The sequence below is a fragment of the Eleutherodactylus coqui genome, chromosome 6, assembly GCF_035609145.1.
Source record: "Eleutherodactylus coqui strain aEleCoq1 chromosome 6, aEleCoq1.hap1, whole genome shotgun sequence".
In the NCBI taxonomy this organism is placed as follows: domain Eukaryota; kingdom Metazoa; phylum Chordata; class Amphibia; order Anura; family Eleutherodactylidae; genus Eleutherodactylus; species Eleutherodactylus coqui.
Window position 1 is genome coordinate 152627465 of NC_089842.1, and position 24147 is coordinate 152651611.

The window sequence follows — 24147 nt, forward strand, 5'->3', positions numbered from 1 at the left end:
GGTCGCTAAGAACGTCTGTTACTCCTTTGTTTGAGATTAGATTCCGCCCACCACCGGATGCTGGTTGGTCTGGGGTGATCGCTATGGCGACGGCTGGGCGGGACTTCAGGCGGCGCTGCTTGGGACAGCTGTCAGCCGAGTAGTTAGTGGTACCCTGCTGCTGCTGCTGGAGGGTGATGGTAAGTGAGGCAGGCACAACATGGGCAGCACCAGTGTGGCAGCTGGGGCATGGCTGCTTTGTTATAGAACAGCAACCCCCTTCATGGCCAACAGAGGGATCCACAGTGGTTGGGTATCTCCCCTGTACTAGAGTGATAGTGCAGGCATGACATCCTGGGGGCATCCCGGCGGAGGGCGCTGCCCCCCAAATGTGACCATGGAGAACGCCTCAGGCGACTTTCCTGTTTGATTGGTCATTAAAGGAGATCGCAAGTTTTCTGTAAGTAACGAAAGGATATTTTTCCCATTTTCCGTATCTCTGCTGTCTGTCAGTGAATGGAAATGTTGCCTGATGAAATCCTGGTCACCCGGTAGGAGCTGGCGGTCCTGGAACGGCTGCAGTGGGGGTACTGTTGCTCCTCTAGGCTTTGTGTTCATCATGTTGACACTTTCTGCTTCTTTCTTATTGCAGGCGGTTTGTGGATGACAGATGGCGATGCCGATGTAGGACGGCGGCGGGTGCTGCACTAATAGGTATGGTTCGCAGATCCTAGGGGCCCGTTCACACAGGTGTAGTCTCCGTTCATGTTTCTACTGACTGATCATGGACCGCACACGGACGGAATAATGTGATTGGTGTATGCAGACGTGTTTTTATATGCGGACCAGTGTTGCATGTAAAAAAAAAAAAAAAAAAATTGCAGCATGTCCAATATTCAAGGACCAACATGACATCAGTTGATTGACCCTTGAAATCAATGGGATCTGTGCCTGCAGTTACAAGCACTGGCCACTACACAGGGGTTGGCGCTGTGGCTTCTACTCTGACCCCTGTGTATCACGGCACTAACAGTGAGCGCCTGATCAGCTGATCGCCCGGGGTCCCAAGCAGCAGGCCCCAGCCAATCAGCTATTGATGACCTATCCTGAGGACAGGCCATGAGTATTTTCCTGGAAACCCCCTATAATGAACACTCCCCACACCATTATTCCTTCAGTTGTGGATTAATCAGCACCCTCCCTCTATCTAATGTGTAGGGCCCGTGTAAGGTTAAAGTACAGCGCCAGGGAGAACCTAGGCTGACAGCAGATAACAGGCGTATGCTGCTGGCTTTATGGAAAGTCTATTCCTCTTTCCGTACACTTCGTCACTGCTTAATGATTAAAGGGGTTTTCCACTCATAGACTTTTATGGTTTGCCGTAAAACTGGGATTGTGCGGTGTCACTATATGTCCAATGGCAACGACTGTGACAGCCAGGATGGATTACAATGTGTACGGCTGCATCTAGGAAACAATCGTGCAAAGGTTGTTCAACTCTCAACCTACTTCTATCTAGTGTGTAGGGCCGTCTTAAGAAAAGCTGCTCCCTCCTCCACCTAGTGGTAATACGTGGTCATGCGGGTTCTTTTTTATAGCGAGGTTGACAAAAAACGCTCATATTTTGCCCTAAAAACCCATGAAAGACGTAAACTAAAGCTTAACACTACAGAAGACAATGCCTTATGCCGCGTTTACACAGAACGATTATTTAAACATGAGCCAACGACTGAATGACGATCAGGAATCGTGCGCCTCTTGTTTAGTTTCAGCCGCATAAAAATCAGCGCCGGCTCATTCGCTTGTCGAGTAGTTTAAAGGGGTTCTGTCACTAAAAAAGAAAAATGCTATACTTATCTATTCCTCCCCCATCAGTCTACTTACCAGATTTTCACCTCCCTTATCTTCTCCTGTCTCCTGCAGTCCAGGAGGTCACTTCACCTCCAGCTGCCTGATTCTTCTCCTTCCTGTGAGGTTAAGTACATTAGGTTGGCAGCCTGCCAATGTATGTTACACCACAGCTCACAGGCCAGCAGGAGGACTGCCTATCTTCTTCAGAGATTGCTCATGCCAGCTGTCTCTGAAATAGATTACAATTCCTTCCTAGGCAGTGAAGCTACAGCACAGGGATGTGACCTTCACTTACCCAGCCGGAAGAAATTTGTGATAAGCAGCCGTCATAACAAGCTGGGCCCAGCCTGCAGTGAGCTGACCTGGGGCACTGGAGAAGCTCAACCAGGAGAAGATGTGATAAGGAGACAGACAGGGAAGGAATAGGTAAGTTTAGATATATTTTTTTTAATAACAAAACCCCTTTAAGCACTGATCGTTCATAGGACTGTGAAACTCTGAATGATTAGGGCACGAGAACTACACAATTCTCATTCTAAATAGACTGCCCGAGCGTCGACGAGATGGTGATGACATCACCAGCTCAGGTAAACAAGAATCGTGAGAGTCTTAGCCTGTGTAAAAGGGGCATAAGTCATAGAGTATAACAGGAATGCCTCTTAAGCTTCTATGAAAATTGAACAACGTGATTAGGTGACTAATGATGAGTGGCTTTTAAAGGGACTGTGTCATCAGAACTTCAACGTTTAGTGTGGCAGCTCTCCCATCTTTGAGCTGATCCCCAAAGTGTGTGATTGCATAAACCTTCAATGATGATCTGTTACTATGTAGGGAAATATATATTGCTGCAGCTCAGGCTCTTTTAGGGATGATTCCCTATTGGCTAGCCTCTCTTTAAATATTTTTAGCTTCTGCAGTGTGTTGCTGGTTATAGTGTAAACTATGTGTGTTTAGATCCAATATTCCTTGTTTGCTTCTAGTATCGCGTTTCTAGTCTAAATTTGTTTTGTGTCAGTGTAGTTTTGTTTCTGTGGTTATTTCTAGTTTTAGGCCAGATTTACACGGACATATATGCACACGCAAAATGTATGCGTGTGATGCACAGAGAATATATTTATTTCAATGGGTTCGTTCATGTCTGCATTTTGCATGCACATTTTGGTTGCGAAAAAAACAACACAGCACGCTCTATTTTCTTGCGCATTTGCGAACCAGAGATCTCCATAGAAGTCAATGGGGGCGTACGTAAATGCGCATGCAATATGCTAGGAGATTTGTGATACGCTGCGTAATTCTGCTGCAAAAACAACACATCTGGAACTCATTAGACTAATTAGCCATTTCAATGAGTGCATCTTTGCTGTGCAAATAAACATGCCTTGCAGGTGCACAAAATACAGTAAAATACGCCGATTTGCGCGCAAAAACGCTATGCACATGCAAATATGACTACACCCGTGTCAATCTGGCCTTATGCTGCGTTTACACGGAACGATTATCATTCAGAAAATCATTCGAATAAGCAAAACCGAATTTTAAACATGAGTCAACAAGGAATAAGCATCATGCTGATGACGTCACCGGCTCATTCACTCGGGCAAATGGGAATTATGAGATTTTTGGCCCGTGTAAAAGAGACATCAGTCTTGTAGTTTGTTGTTTGCTTTTCCCCCATTTTTTGTCTCTTTTTCTTTCTTTCTTACTGCTCATTTGGTTTTCTTGTCTCTGAATCTTCCTGCCCTCTCATTATTTGTCATGGTCAGTGTTTCAGATAGGGTTTCCATTGAGGATATATTTAGGGAAACTCAGGGACAGTGGTGTCTGGTGTTAGGGTCAGAATCAGGGATAGATTAGGGGAAGACTGATGGAAAGCTAGAACTAAGCTCTGTATTGTCAGGTTGTTATCTGTTCATCATCATCATTCTGCTCCATTATCTGATACTATCATCATCATCATCATCATCATTCTGTGGGTATCTGAGTAGTGGGAAACATCAGGAAAGGCAACTACTATAGGTGAAGTCTAGTAGTCTGCTGTCTTATGTCAAGCATTGTTACACTTTCATACCAGAAATGCAATCTTTTCTCCATCTCCCTTACTTTCATGCCACGCTTACTAATTGGGACCCCATGCCCCTTCCTTTTCATGATATTGTAGCTATGCATTATAAAGTCCCCCAGACTACCTGATAAGTAGCCTCATTAACACCATCCTTGCTGGGCATTGCCAATATCACACTTAGACGGTATCCGCACGGGCTACAAAATCTGGCTACAAAACCTTGCTCATGTGAAAGAACCCATTGGAAACCATGGGCTTCACATTGTAGCGATGTTTGTAGCCCGTCCGGATGTAGCCTTAGGTGGATAATTAGCACATTCCCACCATCCCAGGTGAGCACTCTGTATATACACTGTGTTGTGTAGCGCAGCATGGACATCTGTACTGCACAGTGTATAGCACTAATAGCAAAACCAGTACTTCTCCCCATCGCCCGGCCCGGGCAGGGTGTATAGTCCAAAATTCACAATTCTGAGGATTGGTATTCACAATAGGCAACAGTTTGTTGTTGACAGACACCCTCTTAACAGCATCGCTGAGCTCCTATAATGCAGGGAAGTTTATTTTCCCTACATGAGGGGACTAAACAGCCAGCTACAGGAAATGGAGAATGGTTGGAGATTTCAGTAGTTTGAATTATGAATTCTGCTCTGGAGTATAATTCAGGATTAGTACAGGATAAGTAATGTAATGTATATTCACACTGACTCCATCAGAATAGTGAGTGCAGCTCTGAAGTATAATAGAGGATGTGATACAGAATATGTAATTTAATGTATATACACAGTGACTCCACCAGCAGAATAGTGAGTGCAGCTCTGAAGTATAATACATAACGTATTACAATACGTAACTTAGGATCAGTACATAAGTAATGTTATGCATCTACAAGGTAACCCAACTTTTTAAAAGTCTCAGAACAGTAGAGAGGGAATCGCTACATCATGTTTAGTTTTTCTATTTTAGGCTTTACACACTCATCAGGATTGCCTGCAGTGTTGCTTTAACCTCTTCTAAGCCTCGTGATGTTCTATTAAACATTTGCACAATTTGATGGTGATTTTATGGGCATGGGAGCTCTGCCTGCACCGTCACTGTGGACCGTGGCTGTAGCTGACAGCCAGGATTCAGCTGCAACAGGCGGAATCGGAGAACTCCAATCCCAGACGTTCACTGCTCAGATACTGCGGTTAACAGAAAAGGACTGCAATCACAGAGTGCTGATAGGTTGCCTTGGCAAGCAGATGCCTAAAGGCCCATTTAGACACAATGATTATCGCTCAAAAGATGTCTTTTGAGTGATAATCATTGTGTCATTTACAGAACAAGATGATTGCTCAAACGTTAGGCTGCTTGTTTTCTGCATCCAGCTGTTCCCCGCTGGGAGCGCCCGGCTGTCATACAGACGAGCGCTCCCAGCGGAGGATGCAGAGGACAAGCGGGGGACAGGTTGTTCTCTGCATCCAGCTGTTACCCGCTGGGAGTGCCTGGCTGTCATACAGTTGAGCGCTCCCAGCGGAGGATGCAGAAGACAAGCGGGGAGGCCTCCGCTTGCCTTCTGCATCCAGCTGTTCCCCGCTCCAAGTGCACGGCTGTTAGATAGCCAAGCGCTCTTAGCAGAGGATGCAGAAGGCAAGCGGGGTGTCCCCACTTGTCTTCTGCATCCAGCTGTTCCCTGCTCGGATCCCCCGGCTGTTATACAGCCGAGCGCTCTGAGCGGAGTATGCAGAAGACAAGCAGGGTGGCCCCGCTTGTCTTCTGCAGCCAGCTGTTTTTTGCATGGAGCGCCCTTATACAGCCAAGCGCTTCGTGTGGGGTATGGAGAATGTAGCTGCACAGCTGCATTCTTCTTACCCCGCCTGTCATCAGGGAGCGGGATAGGGCAGGATATAGTTGAAACAATAGTATCATCTGTATCCCACTGTGAATCCCTGATAAGACTCATCCTTGTCTTTCAGCATGCTGAAAGACAATGATAAGCAACGGGATAACGAAAACTGCACGATGTCAGTGCAGTTACACATAACGATTATCGCTCAAAAGACGGCTTTGAGCGATTTTTAAGCGATAATCATTGTGTCTCAATGGGCCTTAACATTGGTCTCCAAGCCTGCTCTGGCTGTCTGCATAAAAGATAGGCAATAATATACTGCAATACAAAAAATATTGCTGTGTAGTATCTGAGAAATAATAGGATTGCAGATTCAAGTCTCCTACAGAAACACACAGAAAAACATCCACATTATTAAACACTTTTTCACACTTATTCCTTTATTTTATTTAAAAAGAGATACATAATTTTTTAGCACGGCATCCTTAACGAAAAAAATACCCCCAAAAAAGCAATAGCAGAATTGATGTGTATTTTCATGCTGTCCTCCTGAAGAAATTATTAACCCTTTGCAGTCCCTTTTTGGATTCAGGGTTTCCTAGGGGGCTTACTCTTTCTGCCATTATACAATGGCGCCATCTGCTGGCTCGAGCCAGTACGGCTGTATGGGACATGCTGGCAAGGCCCCCGACAACAGATCGGCCAGTAATTTACAGTAAGAATACCCTGCCGGATGTCTTCCGATATCGGAGCTGTACAGCCTTCAATCAGAATGTCTTTAGACGTTAGACAGTGGATTGGAAAGGGTTAACAATTATCCAATGCATTATACATTATGTATCATAAAAAGGTGGAAATAAAAACTACAGCTCAGCGTGCGACCAACAAGTCGGCTGTGTGGATGGAAAAATAACAAAATTATGGCTATTGAAAAGCCATACAGATGTACAAAGCCCCAAAAATTAAGGCGTCCTTAAGTATCAAACTAGACCACGTCCTTAAGGGGTTAAAGATCTGTCCTTAAAGGAAACCTGTCATCATGTTTGAGGCCCATAAACAACTTAAGGGGCTCAAACATAGGAGAACAGGGATCCTTGGCGCTGTGTTTGATACGCACCCACTCCTGTTCTCCCATTCATCTCAATGGCATAGCACGCACAGCCGGCTGAAAAGTGTCACGCTGCGTGCAGGCGGCAACTTCGGGGGACACAGCGCTGACAGCTGGGTGTTACCAGATGGGGGAATCCTTGTACAGTCTACATTGTCAAATCAGTAGTGCCAGTGTCAGACTGTGTAAGGACACACCGCTTGTAAATTGACAACATCCGGTTGTCAATTTATTCATAAATTTCTAGGAGGATAATAGAGGAAGGGCACATCGCAGGGCTCTAGGAAGTGATGCCAGGAATTGTTAGATGAAATACAAGTATTTGCCAAAAACTACAAGTGAAGATTGAGTGGGGTTACTGTATTTCTATGAATCTGTGTAGTTCCTCAGCATTAGCACAAGAGTTGTACCTCAGATCTGCCTACCTTTGCAGTCCAGGAGTTGTAGTCCTTTCCCTCCGTCTCCCATTTCCGTGTCCCCATGCTATATGTTAGTGATACGCTGCACCACTGTTACCATCTTCTGACACTTCTTCCCTTCTTTCTCTGTTTCAGCTTCCTTCCATGTAATGCTGCTACGGAATCCCTCCGAAATTAAAAAATGATTGTGTCCCGCAAATTTTTCATACTTCTCCTCTATGTACATAGATGTTTTATGGACCGCGCCAAACTTCTCCTACCTGAACTCACCACTGATAACTATTCAGACAGTCTGACGCCTGGGAAGACATCACTCTTGTATTTTAGTAGCTCAGGTAAGTAAATGATCTGCAGTAACTCTAAACCCATGATCTGCACAAAGGAGCAGCTTGGAACATGGATTGTTTAACCCCTGATGTACATGTATAACATGGGAAGTGGGAGGTTAGGGCGAAATGCAGTATATTTACAGCATGTAGATAATGCAGGCTTGGAAGCTAAGTCCGTGCCATCTGCAGCAGGGGCCAGCTGTGACTGACAGCCCGCCTCCTACTGCAACAGTAGGATTGGTCAGAATACTAATTCCTGCTGTTAACCCCTTGCATATTCCAATCAATGTTGATTGTGGCATATACGAGGTTAACAGAGAGAGGGTACTCCCTCTGTAACACCGTAGGCCCACCACCATAAAATCACAGAGCGCTAACAGGTTGCCATGGCAGTCAATAGCGCCCTGGTGTGCCATGGATTGTCGTAGGCAGCAGTAGTGATAATATACTGTAGTACAGTGTACTATTAGCTGAGTGATCTGGAGATCGCATTAAAATTCAAATTGCCAAAAGCTAAAAAATGGCCTATTTGTCATACCTTCCCAAAATGAAAATAATAAATCTTTATTACATGTATGCTAAAGCGCTAAGACAAAGGCAATTACAGGAATAGGCGGTCCAAATATACTAAGTCCAATAAAAAATCACAGAGAGCGGCCATATGCTTACTGATATACTAATAACATATACACTTTGCTTTCCTTGTAACGCATTATCCATTGAATTGAATGGGACCTTTAATACATCTCATGGCTCCGCATGCCGTGCGGTATGCATACAAGTGCGATGCGAGGCTTCCCATTGAAATCAGTGGGAAAGACTTCACTTCCAATCCTCTGTCGCACGTGAAACTCACGCAAGAAGATCGGAATTTCATAGATGTGATCTAGGCTACGTCCCTAAGGAGTAAGGCCGGCTGCACACGAATGGGTCGAAATCCTCATGCGGGAGCCCGCAGCGGAATCCGACCCTGTGCCTGGCTAGCATCCGCCCGTATCTGTATTTATCTGTACCTCGGCTGGTCTGGCCGGCTTGCCGTCGGACATGCGCAGTACAAATTTATTTTTTAATCTCTACTTTTCCCGCGCTGTCGCTAGGCTATGCAGTGGAATCCGTGACCTGTCCACAATGTTAATTGTGGAAGGGCATCAGATTGAACAGCTTCCATTGACTTCAGTGGAAGCAGTTTGCGTGGAATCTACGCAAAAATAGAACACGCTGCGATTTTTTTTTCCACAAGCAGAAATCACACGAGCGGACATGCGAATGTTCTATTCTTGCTAATGGATGCTGAATGCCGCGGATTATCCACGCGGGTGACCATCGCGGGTTGCACAATTCAAATCCGGCCGTGTGCTACTGGCCTTAAAGAGACTGGGTGAGCTCCCATGAGTCCCATAAACTAAATTTATGGGCCCCTAAATACTGAGGTGCTTAGTTCGGAGATGTTACTCTCATACTTAACTTCTTCCCTGCTATGTGCCCTGCAAGGCGGACGCTATTTGAATACAGCAGACAACTTATGCATGCACTCATAATGACATCACTAGGTCTCTTTAGGCTGGGTTCACACAGGGTGGAATTTCCGTCCGGAAATTCTGCACGACAATTCCGCCCACGGCTCCTAATCCCGGGATTAGCCAGCAAAGTGGATGAGATTTTGCAAAAATCTCATCCACACTCGGCGGCCAAGCCATGCGGAAATGGACATGCACCACGGAAATCAAACCCGCAGCATGTCAATTCTTTTCCCTTTTCTGTGGCGGCCTCTCACCTCTCTATGGGGAATGCCGACGACGAAGCTGCTCCAAACCCCGCTGTGAAAGGCCGCAGGATTTGATGCTGTGCCTATCCCGCGGGAATCACACATTTTTTCGGTGCGGTCATTTTGCGAGATTTCCGCAGGATTTTTGGTCCCATGTGACCCCAGCCTTAGGTGTATTCATTATTACAGTTTAGGATTACTCCCAGAGTAACCTGTGACATCATAGAGTGAATCATGTGACCCTTTGCAGTGAAGAGTGCTCATACTGCAGCAGATGCAATGAGGAACAGTTTGAGCAGCAGCCTGAATACACATCATCCAGAAAATGGATTAATAGCAGCAATCTGGATGAGCTAATGAGTAGTGAGGACAGTGGTGATGATATGATTGGCATTCAATTATTTTTGAATAAAAGGGAAAAAAAGTGCGTATGCAGCTCTAAGTACTTTGATAAAACAATTCTGCGTTTTTAGGCCTTAGTCAGACGGGCGTTTTTTCGCGCGATTTGCGGATCGCATGACGGATGCGCATCCGCAAATCGCGTGACCGGTGCGCGCAAGTCACCCGCAAATCGCCCGAAAATCTGCTCCTAGCCGCGTTTCATTAGAAACGGGCCGGAGCTGTCCAGCGCATTGCATTCAATGGAGACGGCAATAGAGCCGCCTCCATTTAAAGCAATGCGCTGCGGGCGAGCCTGGGATGAATTGTCGGGAAGGGCTTAAATATATAAGCCCTTCCCTGCAATTCATCCTAAAATGTGTAAACATAAAAAAAATTTGTATACTCACCTTCTCCCGGCAGCCGGAGCTCCGCACGGCCGTCCTGCAGTGGGTGTGAAGGGGGTGTGAGTCATTGAAGGGGGTGTGAGTCAGCTGTATTGCCGCTCCATTGAATTCAATGGGCAAACATCGTTCTTCTCTGCCACAGCTGTTACAGCTGTGGCAGAGAAGAATGATTTGTCTTCTATATGTTCTCAATGGGGTCGGCGCTGCTGCCGCCGGCCCCATTGAGCGCATATAGAGAAGAGAACAGGAATCGCAGATCGCACATAGGTGCGATCTGCGATTTTTTTGTTCTATAATTTATTGGACGAGCGCATAAAAAGCGCTCATGTGTCCGATACCATTGCAAAGCAATGGCTTTATAAAATCGCCGGACGCATGCGCATGCGCAAATCGCGGCTAAAAACGCCCGTCTGACTAAGGCCTTAGGATGATATGTCGAGGCAAGTGCAGTATTAAAAGCTTTTGAGTAAATCAAAAAACTTTTCTTATGACTTCAGGAATAAGGTTACAGTGCAAACTGAAGTGCATGAAGATACAACGCGGCATGAATATCTAATGCACACAAGTATACTCATAATACAGCGCCATTTTATAGTACAGAACAATTAAAAGGTCCAAACAATTAAACTGATTAAAGCATTAAAACTAACAACAGACTAGAGAAATGTAAAAAAAAAAACATATAGGAAAATCTGTTTGGTATTGTTGCCCCCATAATGACCCCTACAATTAATTGAACATACTTTTTATCCTGCAAGGCAACTTTTTAAAAAATAATGCTGCTTTTGTTCCTTTCACATCCTGAAAAAATAAAATAGAGGTGTAAATATCAAAAAGTCATATATACCCTAAAATGGTACCAGAAAAAATGAACCTCATATGGCAGTGTTGAAAAATAAAAAGTTATAGCTTTTGAGGAATTAAATTCACAAAAAAATCTGGTTCTTAAAGGGAACCTGTCACGTCCGCACATCACCATAAACTAAACCGTCATTCGCTAAAGTAGATGCGCGGGGCAGGAAAATCCGATTCTTTTCAGAGTCCTCTGCACACTCTCTCCCATACAAGTTTATGGGAGAGTGCATATACAGGTTTTCCTGCTGCACGCCTACTTTAGTGGGTGACAGCGCTGGGTCACAGGAGCGGGTGAGTATAACAAAATACATCCCTCCGGCTGCCTGTCATTTCCTCTAACGGAACTATAATATGGTGCTATGGGGATGTGACAGGTTCCCTTTGAGGGCTTGATTTATAGATGCTTCTAAATATTCATCACACTGAGAACTGGCTATATACATACTTGATCAGTACATCCTTGCAGTTTCTGCATCCATCTCTATGCTGCACAGCTGTCCGTCCAGGATAAATTGGACTTTTGCATCGGGCGCTGCTATTTTGATAATCTGCGTCAAACCCTGCTTTTGGATGGAGCACAGCTAGCAGACTCTGAGTATGCTCTGTGGACTGTGATCCAATAATAATGAACAGCCAGTGCATGTGCTCCAAACATGCTCCAGGCAATGATGAACAGCCAAAGCATGTGTTCTGCACTTAGAGCATGCTTGGAGTGCAATGATCAATATACCTTTCATTCTGAGTGTGCACTTAGATAGTCCACTGTATACAAGGAGTGCTGGCTTTGTGGGTGGACAGTGGGAAAATAAGGGAGGAAGGCGAGTATGAGTGTGATATGCTGGGACTCAGCCCCCCAGCTCCTAAGAGCTCATAACTCTAGTTTGGGTCTGTACAGTGTTTTTCTGCCTTGCGATCTGAAGTAGAATGTTCCTGTTCACTGAAAACAAGCAGAGATCTTGATAATATTAAGGGATTAAAGTATTTGGAGTATTAGAAAATTACAGTACTTTTCATTTTATGATGATTAGGCTTAATGTACCTAAAGCAATGAAAATCTCTTTAACCCCATAAATGGCCAGCATTTTTTCGAATTTTTTTTAAAGTTTTTCATCCCCTTTCTTCAAGAGCCAGAGCTATTTTTATTTTATTTTTCTGTGAGTTTATTTTATTTTTCAAATAGTACCAATTATTGTATTGAAAAACTTTAAATTCAATTGGGGTGAAATGGAAGAAAACCACACAAATGCGCCATTGTTTTGGGGGATTTGTTTTCATGTTGCGTACAGTGGAACAAAAATGGCATGTTAACTTTATTCTGTGGGTAAGTAAAAATATATGCAATTTTTTAATGTTTTATTACCTCTAAAAAGTTAAAGATCCAGTTTGTTTTTTGTAAATAATTATTTTAGCTTTATATACCGACCCCCTTAACTTTGTAAAATTTTTTCTGTCGATGTGTGAGGGCTTGTTTTTTTTTGTAAGTCGACCTGTAGTTTTTTGTTGGTATCATTTTGGGGCACATATGACGTACGGTGCATTCACACGAACGTATATCGGCTCGGTTTTCACGCCGAGCCGATATACGTCGTCCTCATCTGCAGGGGGGGGGGGGATGGAAGAGCCAGGAGCAGGAACTGAGCTCCCGCCCCCTCTCTGCCTCCTCTCCGCCCCTCTGCACAATTTTTTCAATGAAAGGAGGAGGGATGGGGCGGGGCTAAGTTCAGAGAATTAGCCCCGCCCCCGCCCCTCCCCATTGCAAATAGTGCAGATGGGTGGAGAGGAGGCAGAGAGGGGGCGGGAGCTCAGTTCCTGCCTCTGGCTCTTCCATCCTCACCCCCGCAGATGAGGATGACGTATATCGGCTCGGCGTGAAAACCGAGCCGATATACGTTCGTGTGAATGCAGCCTTAGTCAGATTTTAGTAAATTCTTTTTAGAAGACAGGATGCCCGTTCCAAAATTCTGGAATTATGTTTTTTTTTTTTATTTTGTGATGTTCGCTATGCAGGATAAATAATGCAATATTTTAAGAGTTTGGCCTTTTACGGACACAGCAAAATTAATTATGTTTATTTTATATATGGAAAATGGGAAAAGAGGTTATTTTGAACTTTAAGGCTGGGTTCACACAGAGTGGATTTCGCCGCGGCAAATCCGCCTGCGGCCGCTAGTCTCGGGATTCGCCAGCCATGTGGACGAGATTTCTTAGAAATCTCGTCCACACGGGACGGCCAATCCGCTACGGTAAGTCAGGCAGGAACCGTGGCAGCGGCGACCGCAGCCACGGCTTTCCAAAATGCAGCATGTCTATTTATTTTTTCTTTCCGCTGCGGCCGCGCTCTCCTCTATGGGAGCGCCGGCCGCAGCGGAAGAGCGAGCGGCCGGGCCGCTTTAAAGCCGCCGCGGGTTTTTCCGTGGCGGTTCTCCCGGCGGAGATCTCGCGGTTTTTGCTGCGGCCAAACCGCGGGATTTCCGGTGGGAATCCGCCCTGTGTGAACCCAGCCTTAATGCTAATTAATTAATTAATTTTTTATATTTTTTTAAAGTGGTATTTATTTATTTTTATGTTTTTCTTTAGCCCCCACAGGAGATGTGAACTTGTGATTATTTGATTGCTTGTACAGTATGCAGCAATACTTCAGTACTGCAGTAGATTGTATTGCTAATATAATCATACTAAGCCCTACCCCCAGGCAGGCATTAGGGCCCTTTTACCACGGAATAATTCATTTAAAAAAAAAAGTTGAATCATGCAAATTTGAATGATCACTGTTCATTCGTTGGCCATGTTTACAGTGAACGATTAGTGATAATTCATTTGCTTATTATTCATTGTTCATTTTATGCAGGCATACATATCAATGTTTGCTCGTTACATGTAAACGACGACCATTCAGTCATTCACATTCACTGATACAATGAATTTGAACGACTGAATGATCCTCCAACTAAATTTCAGGCTATATAAAATTGTCTGCACAAGCGAACCCTGTCATTGTTAGCCCCCTCACTTGTGCGAGCGATTTATCGCTCTGCGTAAAAAGAGCCTTAGTATTGGCAGACCCGGGAGCTCCAGTTCTCGGCTGCTTTGTGAACCCATCAGTGCCCCAGATCACGCTGCAGGGAGGAGCCGATGTGGCTCTGGAGCAGCCTCCCTCTGTCTAGCTGCTTAATTACCACTGTAAACCTTGACAGCAGCACATAAGGAGTTAACGGCCGTGAAATACTGTTTTTCTTGTGGCCATTATGGATATAAGACCCATAGAATACAAGTGTCCTGTTCCACCATTTCTCATCTCCAGTCCTGAAGTACCCCTGGCAGATCATAAATTAAAGATATCCTATAGAGAGAACACCGAGTGTTAAGGCAGCAGAAATGCAGTCCTAAGCTCTTGCTCATCACCTGAAGGTTGTGGGTTCAATCACCGCTTGGTTCAGGTAGCCTTCTCAAGGTTGACTCATCTTTCCATCCTTCTGAGGTCCGTAAAATGAGAACCCAGCTTGGTGGGGGGTAATAAATAAATTACCTGAAAGCGCTGCGGAATAGGTTGGCGCTATACAAATGACAAGATTTATTTTATTTACGTGACCATTTCTGAGGCACTGACAGTAATTACAACACCAACGCAATACTAAGAAAATCCTGAAAATATGGCCTGTTGGAGGACTTGACTACTAATATTGGGAAACCTTGTCTTATTTTGTATACTTAGTAAAACTTTTATTCAGCCATTTTCTGGATATATCTGTTTTTTGGAAAGTTGTCGGACAAACATTTTGTCCCAGCTTTTCCAGACGTCTGAAAGGACAATTAGTCTAGTTACGCAGCGGTTCAGGTGGTAACTTGTATTTTACAGTATTTTTTTGGAAACATTTCATTGCAGGTCCTTCAAGTAATCTCATATTCCTGGAAGAATTACAGAAGTCATCCGGTGTTCTACAGGATTTTGGGATTTCTGTAGCTAAGGTAAGGAAATCTCCATTCACACTAGGCAATGAGGCGAATGTAGGAAATCCCCGCTTACTCTCCGGTGCACAGCTCCAGCCCCTAGCATGTCCTGAAAGAAGCACTGGACAGGTAGGAAATACACACTCCATATACTTAATACAGTATTTTGGTCCGTAAATACGCATGAAGATAGGACATCCTGCAATTTTTTTTAATGCGACCAAAATATGCAGAGAAAATACGCAAATGTGAATGAACCCATTGAAATCAATGTGTTCAATCCGCGGGTGTTGCGTGCGTGAAAAAAAATGCATAAATGCATGGCGTATATACGCTGGTGTGAATGAGCCCTTAAGCTGGCTATACATATGAGGGTATCACCGAGAGGATAATGATAAAATATAACTGTTAATAACTGATCATAGCCAATAGTGATGACATTAGTGTGAAGCAAAGTATAAACCCCAAAAAAGAACAAAAGACAGCACAAGAAAAAGAATGGAGGATGGGGGAACACACCAAGAAATGGCTGGATCTCCCTCTGTAGTTGGTTATCCCAACAGGTATACAAAACAGAAACACGTTATGTTGCAAGATGAAATGTAAAAGTGTCATAACAAAATTTTTCAACTTTTTATGCTAGAAACTCTCGTAAAATGTTTTATAAATGTCCCTCACACTGTCCCTTTAAATTGCTAAGACTGGAACATTGGATGGCGTGTTGGGTGTTGTACTACAGAGCGATTCCTACATTCATATATTTGGTCTGCACTCATTAGGTCAGCTGTGTCAAGGATGCGATGCTACGATTCTGTGCCGAGGAAAATGCCTATTTATTCAGGTATGAAAAGAGTGGGGGGGTCATATGATCATATCAATTCATATCTGGCCACATCTGATAAGCGCTTGCTGGTTTTTCCTTTTTAAAGTGGAAATGCATCTCAAAATGATGTTGAAATCTGCCATAGATACATGTCTGTTGACCACATCCGCTCGGATCATTACTGATTTCTACAACAAATAGCTCTATAGCTCCTCCTGAGCAAAAATGGCATTACTCTGAGATTTTAGTTACACTCCATTTAGACACAACAATTATCGCTCAAAACTCGCTCAGAAGGCGTCTTTTGAGCGATAATCTTTGTGTCCAAATGTGCCCATCTTTCAGTTTTCTGCCGTATGACGTTTTTCAGTTGTGCTTGAAAACCATCCTTCAGCACAACAGCTGATAAGCAGGACAGCAGGCTGTGCTCTGCCAGCAGAGATCTGATAACAGCTGATAACATTGTTACAGTTGTTCTCACAGGCTGTGTCTGCTGTCCATGGTGCTGAATTCTCCATGGGGAGCCTGTGGCTGCAACAATGGAGCTAATTACAGAGCTCAGACCTCCTGCTGAGTTCTGTAGCAGTTTCCAGAAGCTCTTTTGCATGCAAATGAAGCTAATCAAGTACTAATTGCAATTAGTGCCTATAAGTACTTTTATGCTAAACGATCGCTGATCTTTCAATCTTTTGAAAGATATCTCTGTGTGTAAATGGACCTTTAGGGGATGTGCACAGCTTCACACTTTAGGCCACAGATGATTACATGGATTGGTTACATTGCAGAAAACCCTCAACCATGAGACGCCTCTGGATGTAAACATGATTGTCCCCTTTAAGGCCGGCTTCACACAAACGTATTTGCGTGTACAATACACAGTGAATAAAACCCATTTATTTCAATGGGTTCGTCCACATGCATGTATTTTATGTGGGCATTTCGGCCACTCAAAAAAGATAAAACATGCTATATTTTCCTGGTTTGCGCACTAAGGGTCCCATGGGGATGTGCAAGTGCACGCGCAATTTGCAAGGAGATGCTTGAAACACTACGTAATTGTGCTGGAAAAAGAACAGATCTGGAGCTAATTAGTCATTTCAATCGTTGCGTTTGTTTGCTGAGCACAAATGAGCATACCCTGCAGGCGGATAAAGTGCACTACAAGACGCAGGCAGAAGGCCTTGTTCAGTGTGCTAAGACACAGCGCTGATAGGCGCGTAATTGTGCTTATGCCCATGTGCAGCCGGCCTTACTGACGGCTGGTGGAGATCTTAAAAATGGTGAGGAATTTAAACAAAAAATATGAGTTTCAGAACTTTTCATTATGCAGAAATGACACTATTTTGATAGAAAACCAGAAATCCCCTTTACAATTTGTGTATTTTTTGTTACTAGGTAATGACATTTTTCATCCAATGATTCTTTTCCTGTAAGAGTAACATTACCATTGAAGTAAGATTTTTAGAAATCCCCTACACAGAAATGTGCTTTGTGGTAAGAGACCACATTGTGACATGGAAGTTATGTTTGCTCTCGTTCAATTCACTGGGATGAAGCTATGCAGAGATTTATATGCTGCTGCTTTTCATTAGGAGCTGTGCTGTGAGATTTCTTTCCTGTCCCTTCCCTCCCTTTTCCTTCCTTCTCTTTGTTTTTTTCTTAATTCCTTTCCTTCCCTTATTACCTCTGTTTCGTTCTTGTTTCCTTCTTTCCTGTCTTTTCTCTCATGTTCATTTCCCCCTTTTCTTTACTTCCTTTACATAATTTCTTCCTCCTTGCCTTCCTTCATTCCTTCTTGCTTTTCTTCCTTACTCTCTTTCCTCTCTTTTTATGTGCTTCCTCTTTCCTTTTTTTTCTTTGTCCCTCTTTTTTCCTTTCTTTCCTTTTCTCTATCTACGTCCTTCATTCCTTCCTTCCTCCTTTCATCCCTTCCTTTCTTCCCCTTTCCCTTTATTCTTGACTCGTTCTTTCAGTCCCTTCTTTTCTTTGCTCCCCTGCCTCTCCTTTAATCTTGGCTGCTTTCTTCCCTTCCTTCTTTCCTTACCTTTTTTTCTCATTTTTCCCTTCCTTCTTTCCCTCTCTTTCTTCCTTCTTTCTCCTTCTTTTCCTTTCTTTCTTTCTTCCTTTTTCTTTCCCTCTCTTGCTTTCCTTCTCCTTTTTTCCCTTTCTTCCCTCTTTCCTTCATCTCTTCCTCCTTCTTTCCCTTCCTTCCTTTCTTCTTTATCACTGTCTCCCTTCCTTCTTCTTATTACAGCCTGTTTCTATACTGTATGTTGGTAATGCGGACTGTGTGAACCTGGGATGGAGATTTAGCGCTGATTTCAAAAACTCCTTCAAATGAAATTCTTGTTCCATTAAATATAAGATAATGAGCGGCTAATTAATGACACGTGCAAAACATCACTGTATAATCCATTGCTTCTCCATCTCCAGGGGATCTAAATTATTGAGAGAATTTCCCACAGATACGCTGTTTGATGTCAACGCCATAGTCGCCAATGTTTTATTGTGAGTATCATCTGTTCTACCATCATATAAGCAACGACTCTTCTGTCTAGTTGCAAATAATAGTCTTCAGCCATATATTCGTTACATGTGTTTTGGGGATAGCTGGGTGACAACCAATGTGGCTGCAATGAATGTCCTGAATCGGCTGCCACTGGGCTCTCACGGACAATTCCTCTTAGTTATGCATAGATATGGAGGCAGAGAATGTGTCACTGTAGGACCCCAGTGATCCCCAGAATAGAAGAGGCCATGGAAAAGGCTTACTGTACAAGGACAAGACTGCAACTGTGTAGAGAAACTACCAACAGTGTTTCTGTCCTACCTTTCTTGGGATCAAGACCCCAGCGGTTGGATGTATACTGATCATGAAGTGATCGCACATCCTAGTGATATACTTTTATTGGGAAGACCCCTTTAAGGTTATATCTGCCTATATGGAGAAACCCTTATTCATTAACACTCATGCATCCATATATTTCAGTGTTCTACTTTACAACGAAGTCAAATATATCACCGCCATCTTGGAACTTCAGAAATTAGAGGACGCCATAAAAGGGAAGAAAAACATCGTTTTCACTTATGTCCGGGCTATTGGAACACCAGGTACAGTATAAATAATATGAGATGAAATGGATATAAAGGCTACTACACCTATTGCCTGTCTTGTATCCATTTGCTGAGCAGTTGAATAGTAGCTATTGGTCCCTGTTATCAGCCATTTCTGTCTGGGAAGAAGCTGATCAGTTCAGGGGTTCTGTGTCTGCTCCAGTTTTGGAGGAGAGAAACTGAAATAAAGCGGAAAAAAATGAATCTGCGCTATTCTCCTATCCTAAAGAAACAGAAACCTAACAGAATGGAAGCAAACGGAAGCCTTTGTGTTTGCTTTCCATTTAAAAAAAAATCCCATTGAAATCAATAGGATAAAAAACTCATCTGTTTTATTTTAGTTTCCTCCAAAAACAGAGCAGAGAGACGGAAACCCTGAACTGAGCCCCAACGCAGGTGTGAAAGAAGCTTAAAGCGTAGTATTGGTAAACTATTGATGAGTTTCTATTATGTGTGTTGCATCCCAATGTATAGTTTTATGTCACCGCTCAAGTGATTCTACTTTTTTCTACCTTGTGTGTTTAGAGCACCGCTATGTCATGGAAGCCGCTTTTGCACACGGATCAACGCATCAGTTTGTTGTAACCACAGAGAGTAATGTGCTGAAGAACATATGGTAAAAACCTCATCCTGACCTTAACATAGGCCTAATGCACACGGGCGGACTTGCTGCAGAATCTGCGGCACGCGTCTGCCCCAGATTCCGCAGCAATAACCCTCCATAGCATGCTATGGCAAAGTGATTTTTCTTGCCCCCGATTGCAATTTCCGCTCACGGAGGAACAATCGCATCATGCTCTATTTTCATGCGGGACCCCCACAGACGGCTTATATTGAAGTCATTGGAAGCCGTCTGTCCCATGTCCTTTCCAGAATGGTGGCGGGACCCGCATCATTGCCTAGCGACAAATGTGCAGCAGCGCAACAGCCAGGCCATCCACAGTACAGAGAGAGAAGTCATACACGTACCCGGTGTCACCGGCTGCGGTCAGGGCCGGATTCTGTGTGGGATTCCGGTGCCGGAATCTGGACCTGCCGTGTGCATGTGGCCAGGCTTTAAAAATGTCAGTGTCCGTGGCAATATTTCTTACAATGGTATATATTCTTTGTGTTACGGTTGCAAAAAAAGAAAATTGGCACACGTGTTGTATTGGAAAGAAAATCTTTTGTCCATCTTAAATCTAAAGACGACATTTCCGTTTGTTTTTACTTCATTTATGCCTATCTTCCAGCAGAGGGCGTAGTTGCATCATTTGCTCATCAGATCGCTGTACAATGAGCTGAATCTACACAAGTGATCTGCAACTCTCCAATTCTTTGGAAACTCCAACCTCCTGTCTATTGCTGTCAGAGCATGCTGGGAGTTGTAGTTTCAGCCACTGCTTGCAGACCATTGATCTTGTAGCATCAAGTAAGCCTACAATTTTTAAAAAGACTTTGTATTTGCTGTAAGTGCAGCTTTTCTCTATGTTTCACATACTGATATTAGAATATTTGCTGTTGTGAGTTTTAGTTAAAGTTTTTCTGCAGTTATTGCTTTAAAAAGAGAATCCGTTCCTGATCACAAAAACCCCTGAACACAGTGCTGATAGTGAGTGCTCTGTTCCCAAAGTGCTGCTTCCGCATTCATTCGCTAGGACGCCCCATAACATCAGTAATGATGGAAATCACAGGGATGTCCTCTAACTTAAAGGCATGACAAGATGCCACATGCATCCTCTCTGCAGGTCTCGGGGATGGTTCCGCAGCAGATTTCACCCTTTTAGTCGAAGGGGTGAAATCTGTTGCAGCTTTGCACTAAAGTCTGCAGCCAATCAGCTACGTGTGAACGCACCATTAAGGCTCATTCACAGGAGCGTATACCGGCCGCCGTTTTCACGGCCGGCCGGTATACGCTACCATCTGAGTTGTCTCCCCCTCACCGGCTCTCTGCCTCTCTCCTCCCTCTGGCTGTTTTCAATGGGAGGGGGCAGGATAGAAGCGGAGCTTAGCTCCCACCCCTCGTTCGCAGCCAGCAATAGGGGGGGGGGGGGGTGGGAAGACAGCACACATGGTAGCGTATATCAGCCGGTCGTGAAAACGGCGGCCGATATACGCTCCTGTGAATATGCCCTTAAAGATAAAATAGAGTTTTTGTTTTCTGCAATATAGTGACTTCATATATTCTGTAATGTACACATATATCTTTATGCATGGGAGAATTGGAGGATTAACCCCTGAGTGGCCAGCCTACTTTGTGTCTTAATAAAATAACCTTAATAAAACTCCCATGTACAAACTGATCAACTTTGAAATGTACAACTTTAATAAAAAGTGCTGCACTTTTGAGCTCTGCAGTTACCTTCTCTCCTAGGTGTCAGAAGCAGGTAGTAGCAGGTTTTTAAAATTTTCGCCCTACTTCAGCACCGCCCCACATGTTGATTATGCACTTACTTCTTTCCTCCGCACGTCCATACACATCTATTGGCTCCATTGAAATCAATGGAGCCCATTGAAGACCATAATAACAAAAGAAACAGTAACATGGGTATTAATGGGACAGCCCTCCCTCCTAAACGGCACCCCAGAAAAATGCTCCAAATTCCTAGGAAAAATTCTGTGTGAAAATATATATATATATATATGTAGTGTGCTTATGTGTTTACTAGAGATGAGCGAGCATACTCGTCCGAGCTTGATGCTCGTTCAAGTATTAGGGTGCTCAAGATGCTCGTTACTCGAGACGAGCACCACGCGGTACTCGTCTCCATTAAACGAGCACTGACCATTGAATTCAATGGAGCCGGCAATACAGCCGGCTCCATTGAAAGCAATGGGCTGCCGGCGATCGCAGGATGAATTGTCGGGAAGGGCTTAAATATATAAGCCCTTCCCTGCAATTCATCCAGAAATGTGTAAAAATAAAAAAAAAATATACTCACCTTGTCCCGGCAGAACGATGTTAGCCCATTGAATTCAATGGAGCCGGCAATACAGCCGGCTCCATTGAAAGCAATGGGCTACCGGCGATCGCGGGATGAATTGTCGGGAAGGGCTTAAATTTATAAGCCCTTCCCTGCAATTCATCCAGAAATGTGTAAAAATAAAAAAAATATATATACTCACCTGGTCCCGGCAGAGGGAGTTCAGCGCGGCCGGCGGCAGTCCTCTTGAACTGCTCTGAACAGCTGAGTAGTATTCAGCAGCCGGGGATTTAAAATCCCCACCTGCTGAATGAGCTGCCTCTGATTGGTCACAGCCTGACCAATCAGAGGCAGCTCTCACTCACACCCATTCATGAATGGGTGAGTGAGTGCTGCCTCTGACTGGCTCAGCGCAGGGACAATCAGGGGCAGCTCTCAGCTGTCATTCAGCTGAGAGCTGCCCCTGAGCCAATCAGAGGCAGCACTCACTCACTCACCCATTCATGAGTGAATTCATGAATGGGTGTGAGTGAGAGCTGCCTCTGATTGGTCAGGCTGTGACCAATCAGAGGCAGCTCATTCAGCAGGTGGGGATGTTAAATCCCCGGCTGCTGAATACTACTCACAGCTGTTCAGAGCAGTTCAGGAGGACTGCCGCCGGCCGCGCTGGGACCAGGTGAGTATATATTTTTCTTTTATTTTTACACATTTCTGGATGAATTGCAGGGAAGGGCTTATATATTTAAGCCCTTCCCAACAATTCATCCTGCGATCGCCGGCAGCCAATTGCTTTCAATGGGCTAACATCGTTCTTCTCTGCCACAGCTGTTACAGCTGTGGCAGAGGAGAACGATCTTTATGCTGACAGTGCGGGGGGGGGGGGGGTCTCACTCTTGCCACGATTGTGGCTTAATAGTGGGACCTGGGAACTTGAGATACAGCCCAACATGTAGCTCCTCGCCTGCCCTATCCGTTGCTGTGTCGTTCCCATCACTTTCTTGAATTTCCCAGGTTTTCACAAATGAAAACCTTAGTGAGCATCGGCGAAATACAAAAATGCTCGAGTCGCCCATTGACTTCAATGGGGTTCGTTACTCAAAACAAACTCTCGAGCATCACTGAAAGTTCGACTCGAGTAACGAGCACTCGAACATTTTGGTGCTTGCTCATCTCTAGTGTTTACCCATTGCTGATTTGGGTTTCAATCTGCACCAAAATCTGCAGCATATCCGTGTTTTTGCTCGGATTTCGCCATAAATGTGCAGCAGATTTCGCCTCACTTGAAGGGACAGAGTCTTCTGCAGATTCATGTCAAAATCACTTACTGACGCACATTTTACACAAAATTTCACGCGGATCATCTACAGTAGAAAGTTTGTATAAAATCTGCTACGTTTGACCCTAGGCTAATATCTACGGTATATCGTATGTGAGTGTATAATATACGAGTATATGTGTGTACATAAAGGGTGCGTTCAAATGTAGTGATTTGGTGTTGGTGCGAATTTTATACAACAATAAATCTGCAGCAAAATCCTGGTCAAATTTTGTGTCAAAATCAGCATCATTTGATGTGGATTTTAATATAAATCTGCGGGGAACTTCACCCCTTAAATTGGTGAAAAGATGAAATGTGCCGCGGATCCGCTACAAAATCTACAGCAACATCTGCGAGCTTAATGATGTCACATCAGCCACAAAGCCTGTCTGCTTTATATGAGAGAAGCAGGAAGTAAACGGAAGACAGACAAAGATAAGGGCATTTACAAGATTATGGACTAATTAGTATTACTGTGTATAGCAGATGTGTTTCCAGTACTTGTAATTTGTAATAGTGGGAAAACCCCTGAGGCTAGGTCATTAATAGTACAGTGTTTCCTTGGAAAACTGCTTTAACTTTTCAGACAACTTATGCTCATCTAAAAGCCTGAGTGTGTCTTATCAATCTTGTGATATACCTTCAGTAACCCTTTTTTTTTGTTGTTGTACCACTGTACATCAAAGCTGAAGTGCAACCCCTCTGTAATCCACTGCTTGTTGTTAGGCATTCAGCTTCTCTAACAGCTAGGATGTCAGGACATCTTCTTACCTATGGGGAAGGGGATGTCTGCACAGTCTTGGCTGCACTCACACTGTTCTCAGATCTGCAATCTGTGTACACAATCTCTGCCACAATCTGTACTTATCTTTATGTTGTACACCAAGCAGCATAAGGCCGAATGCCTTCGGACAGATAATTGCTGCGGGATTCGCGGTCAGACACCTGTTGCAAATCCCGCAGCAATAGCCGTGCATAAACATGTTATGTTAACAGATTCTCTCCTGCCCACGAGCGCCAATTGACTGCGATTTTCCGCTCATGGGGGAGAATCGCA

General features: G+C 44.1%; 1 protein-coding gene across 1 annotated transcript in view; it reads left to right on the forward strand.

The window, feature by feature from the left end:
* Positions 1-30: 30 nt before the first annotated feature.
* The window catches only part of TXNDC16 (thioredoxin domain containing 16), a 57353-nt gene continuing 33236 nt past the window's right edge, over positions 31-24147 (forward strand). The window contains exons 1-8 of the mRNA XM_066608012.1: positions 31-179; positions 632-693; positions 7386-7585; positions 14868-14950; positions 15712-15773; positions 18189-18263; positions 18745-18866; positions 19395-19485. Of these exons, the coding sequence (XP_066464109.1) occupies positions 7432-7585; positions 14868-14950; positions 15712-15773; positions 18189-18263; positions 18745-18866; positions 19395-19485 (587 nt within the window). The 5' untranslated portion in view covers positions 31-179; positions 632-693; positions 7386-7431. The remainder of the gene's footprint in view (positions 180-631; positions 694-7385; positions 7586-14867; positions 14951-15711; positions 15774-18188; positions 18264-18744; positions 18867-19394; positions 19486-24147) is intronic.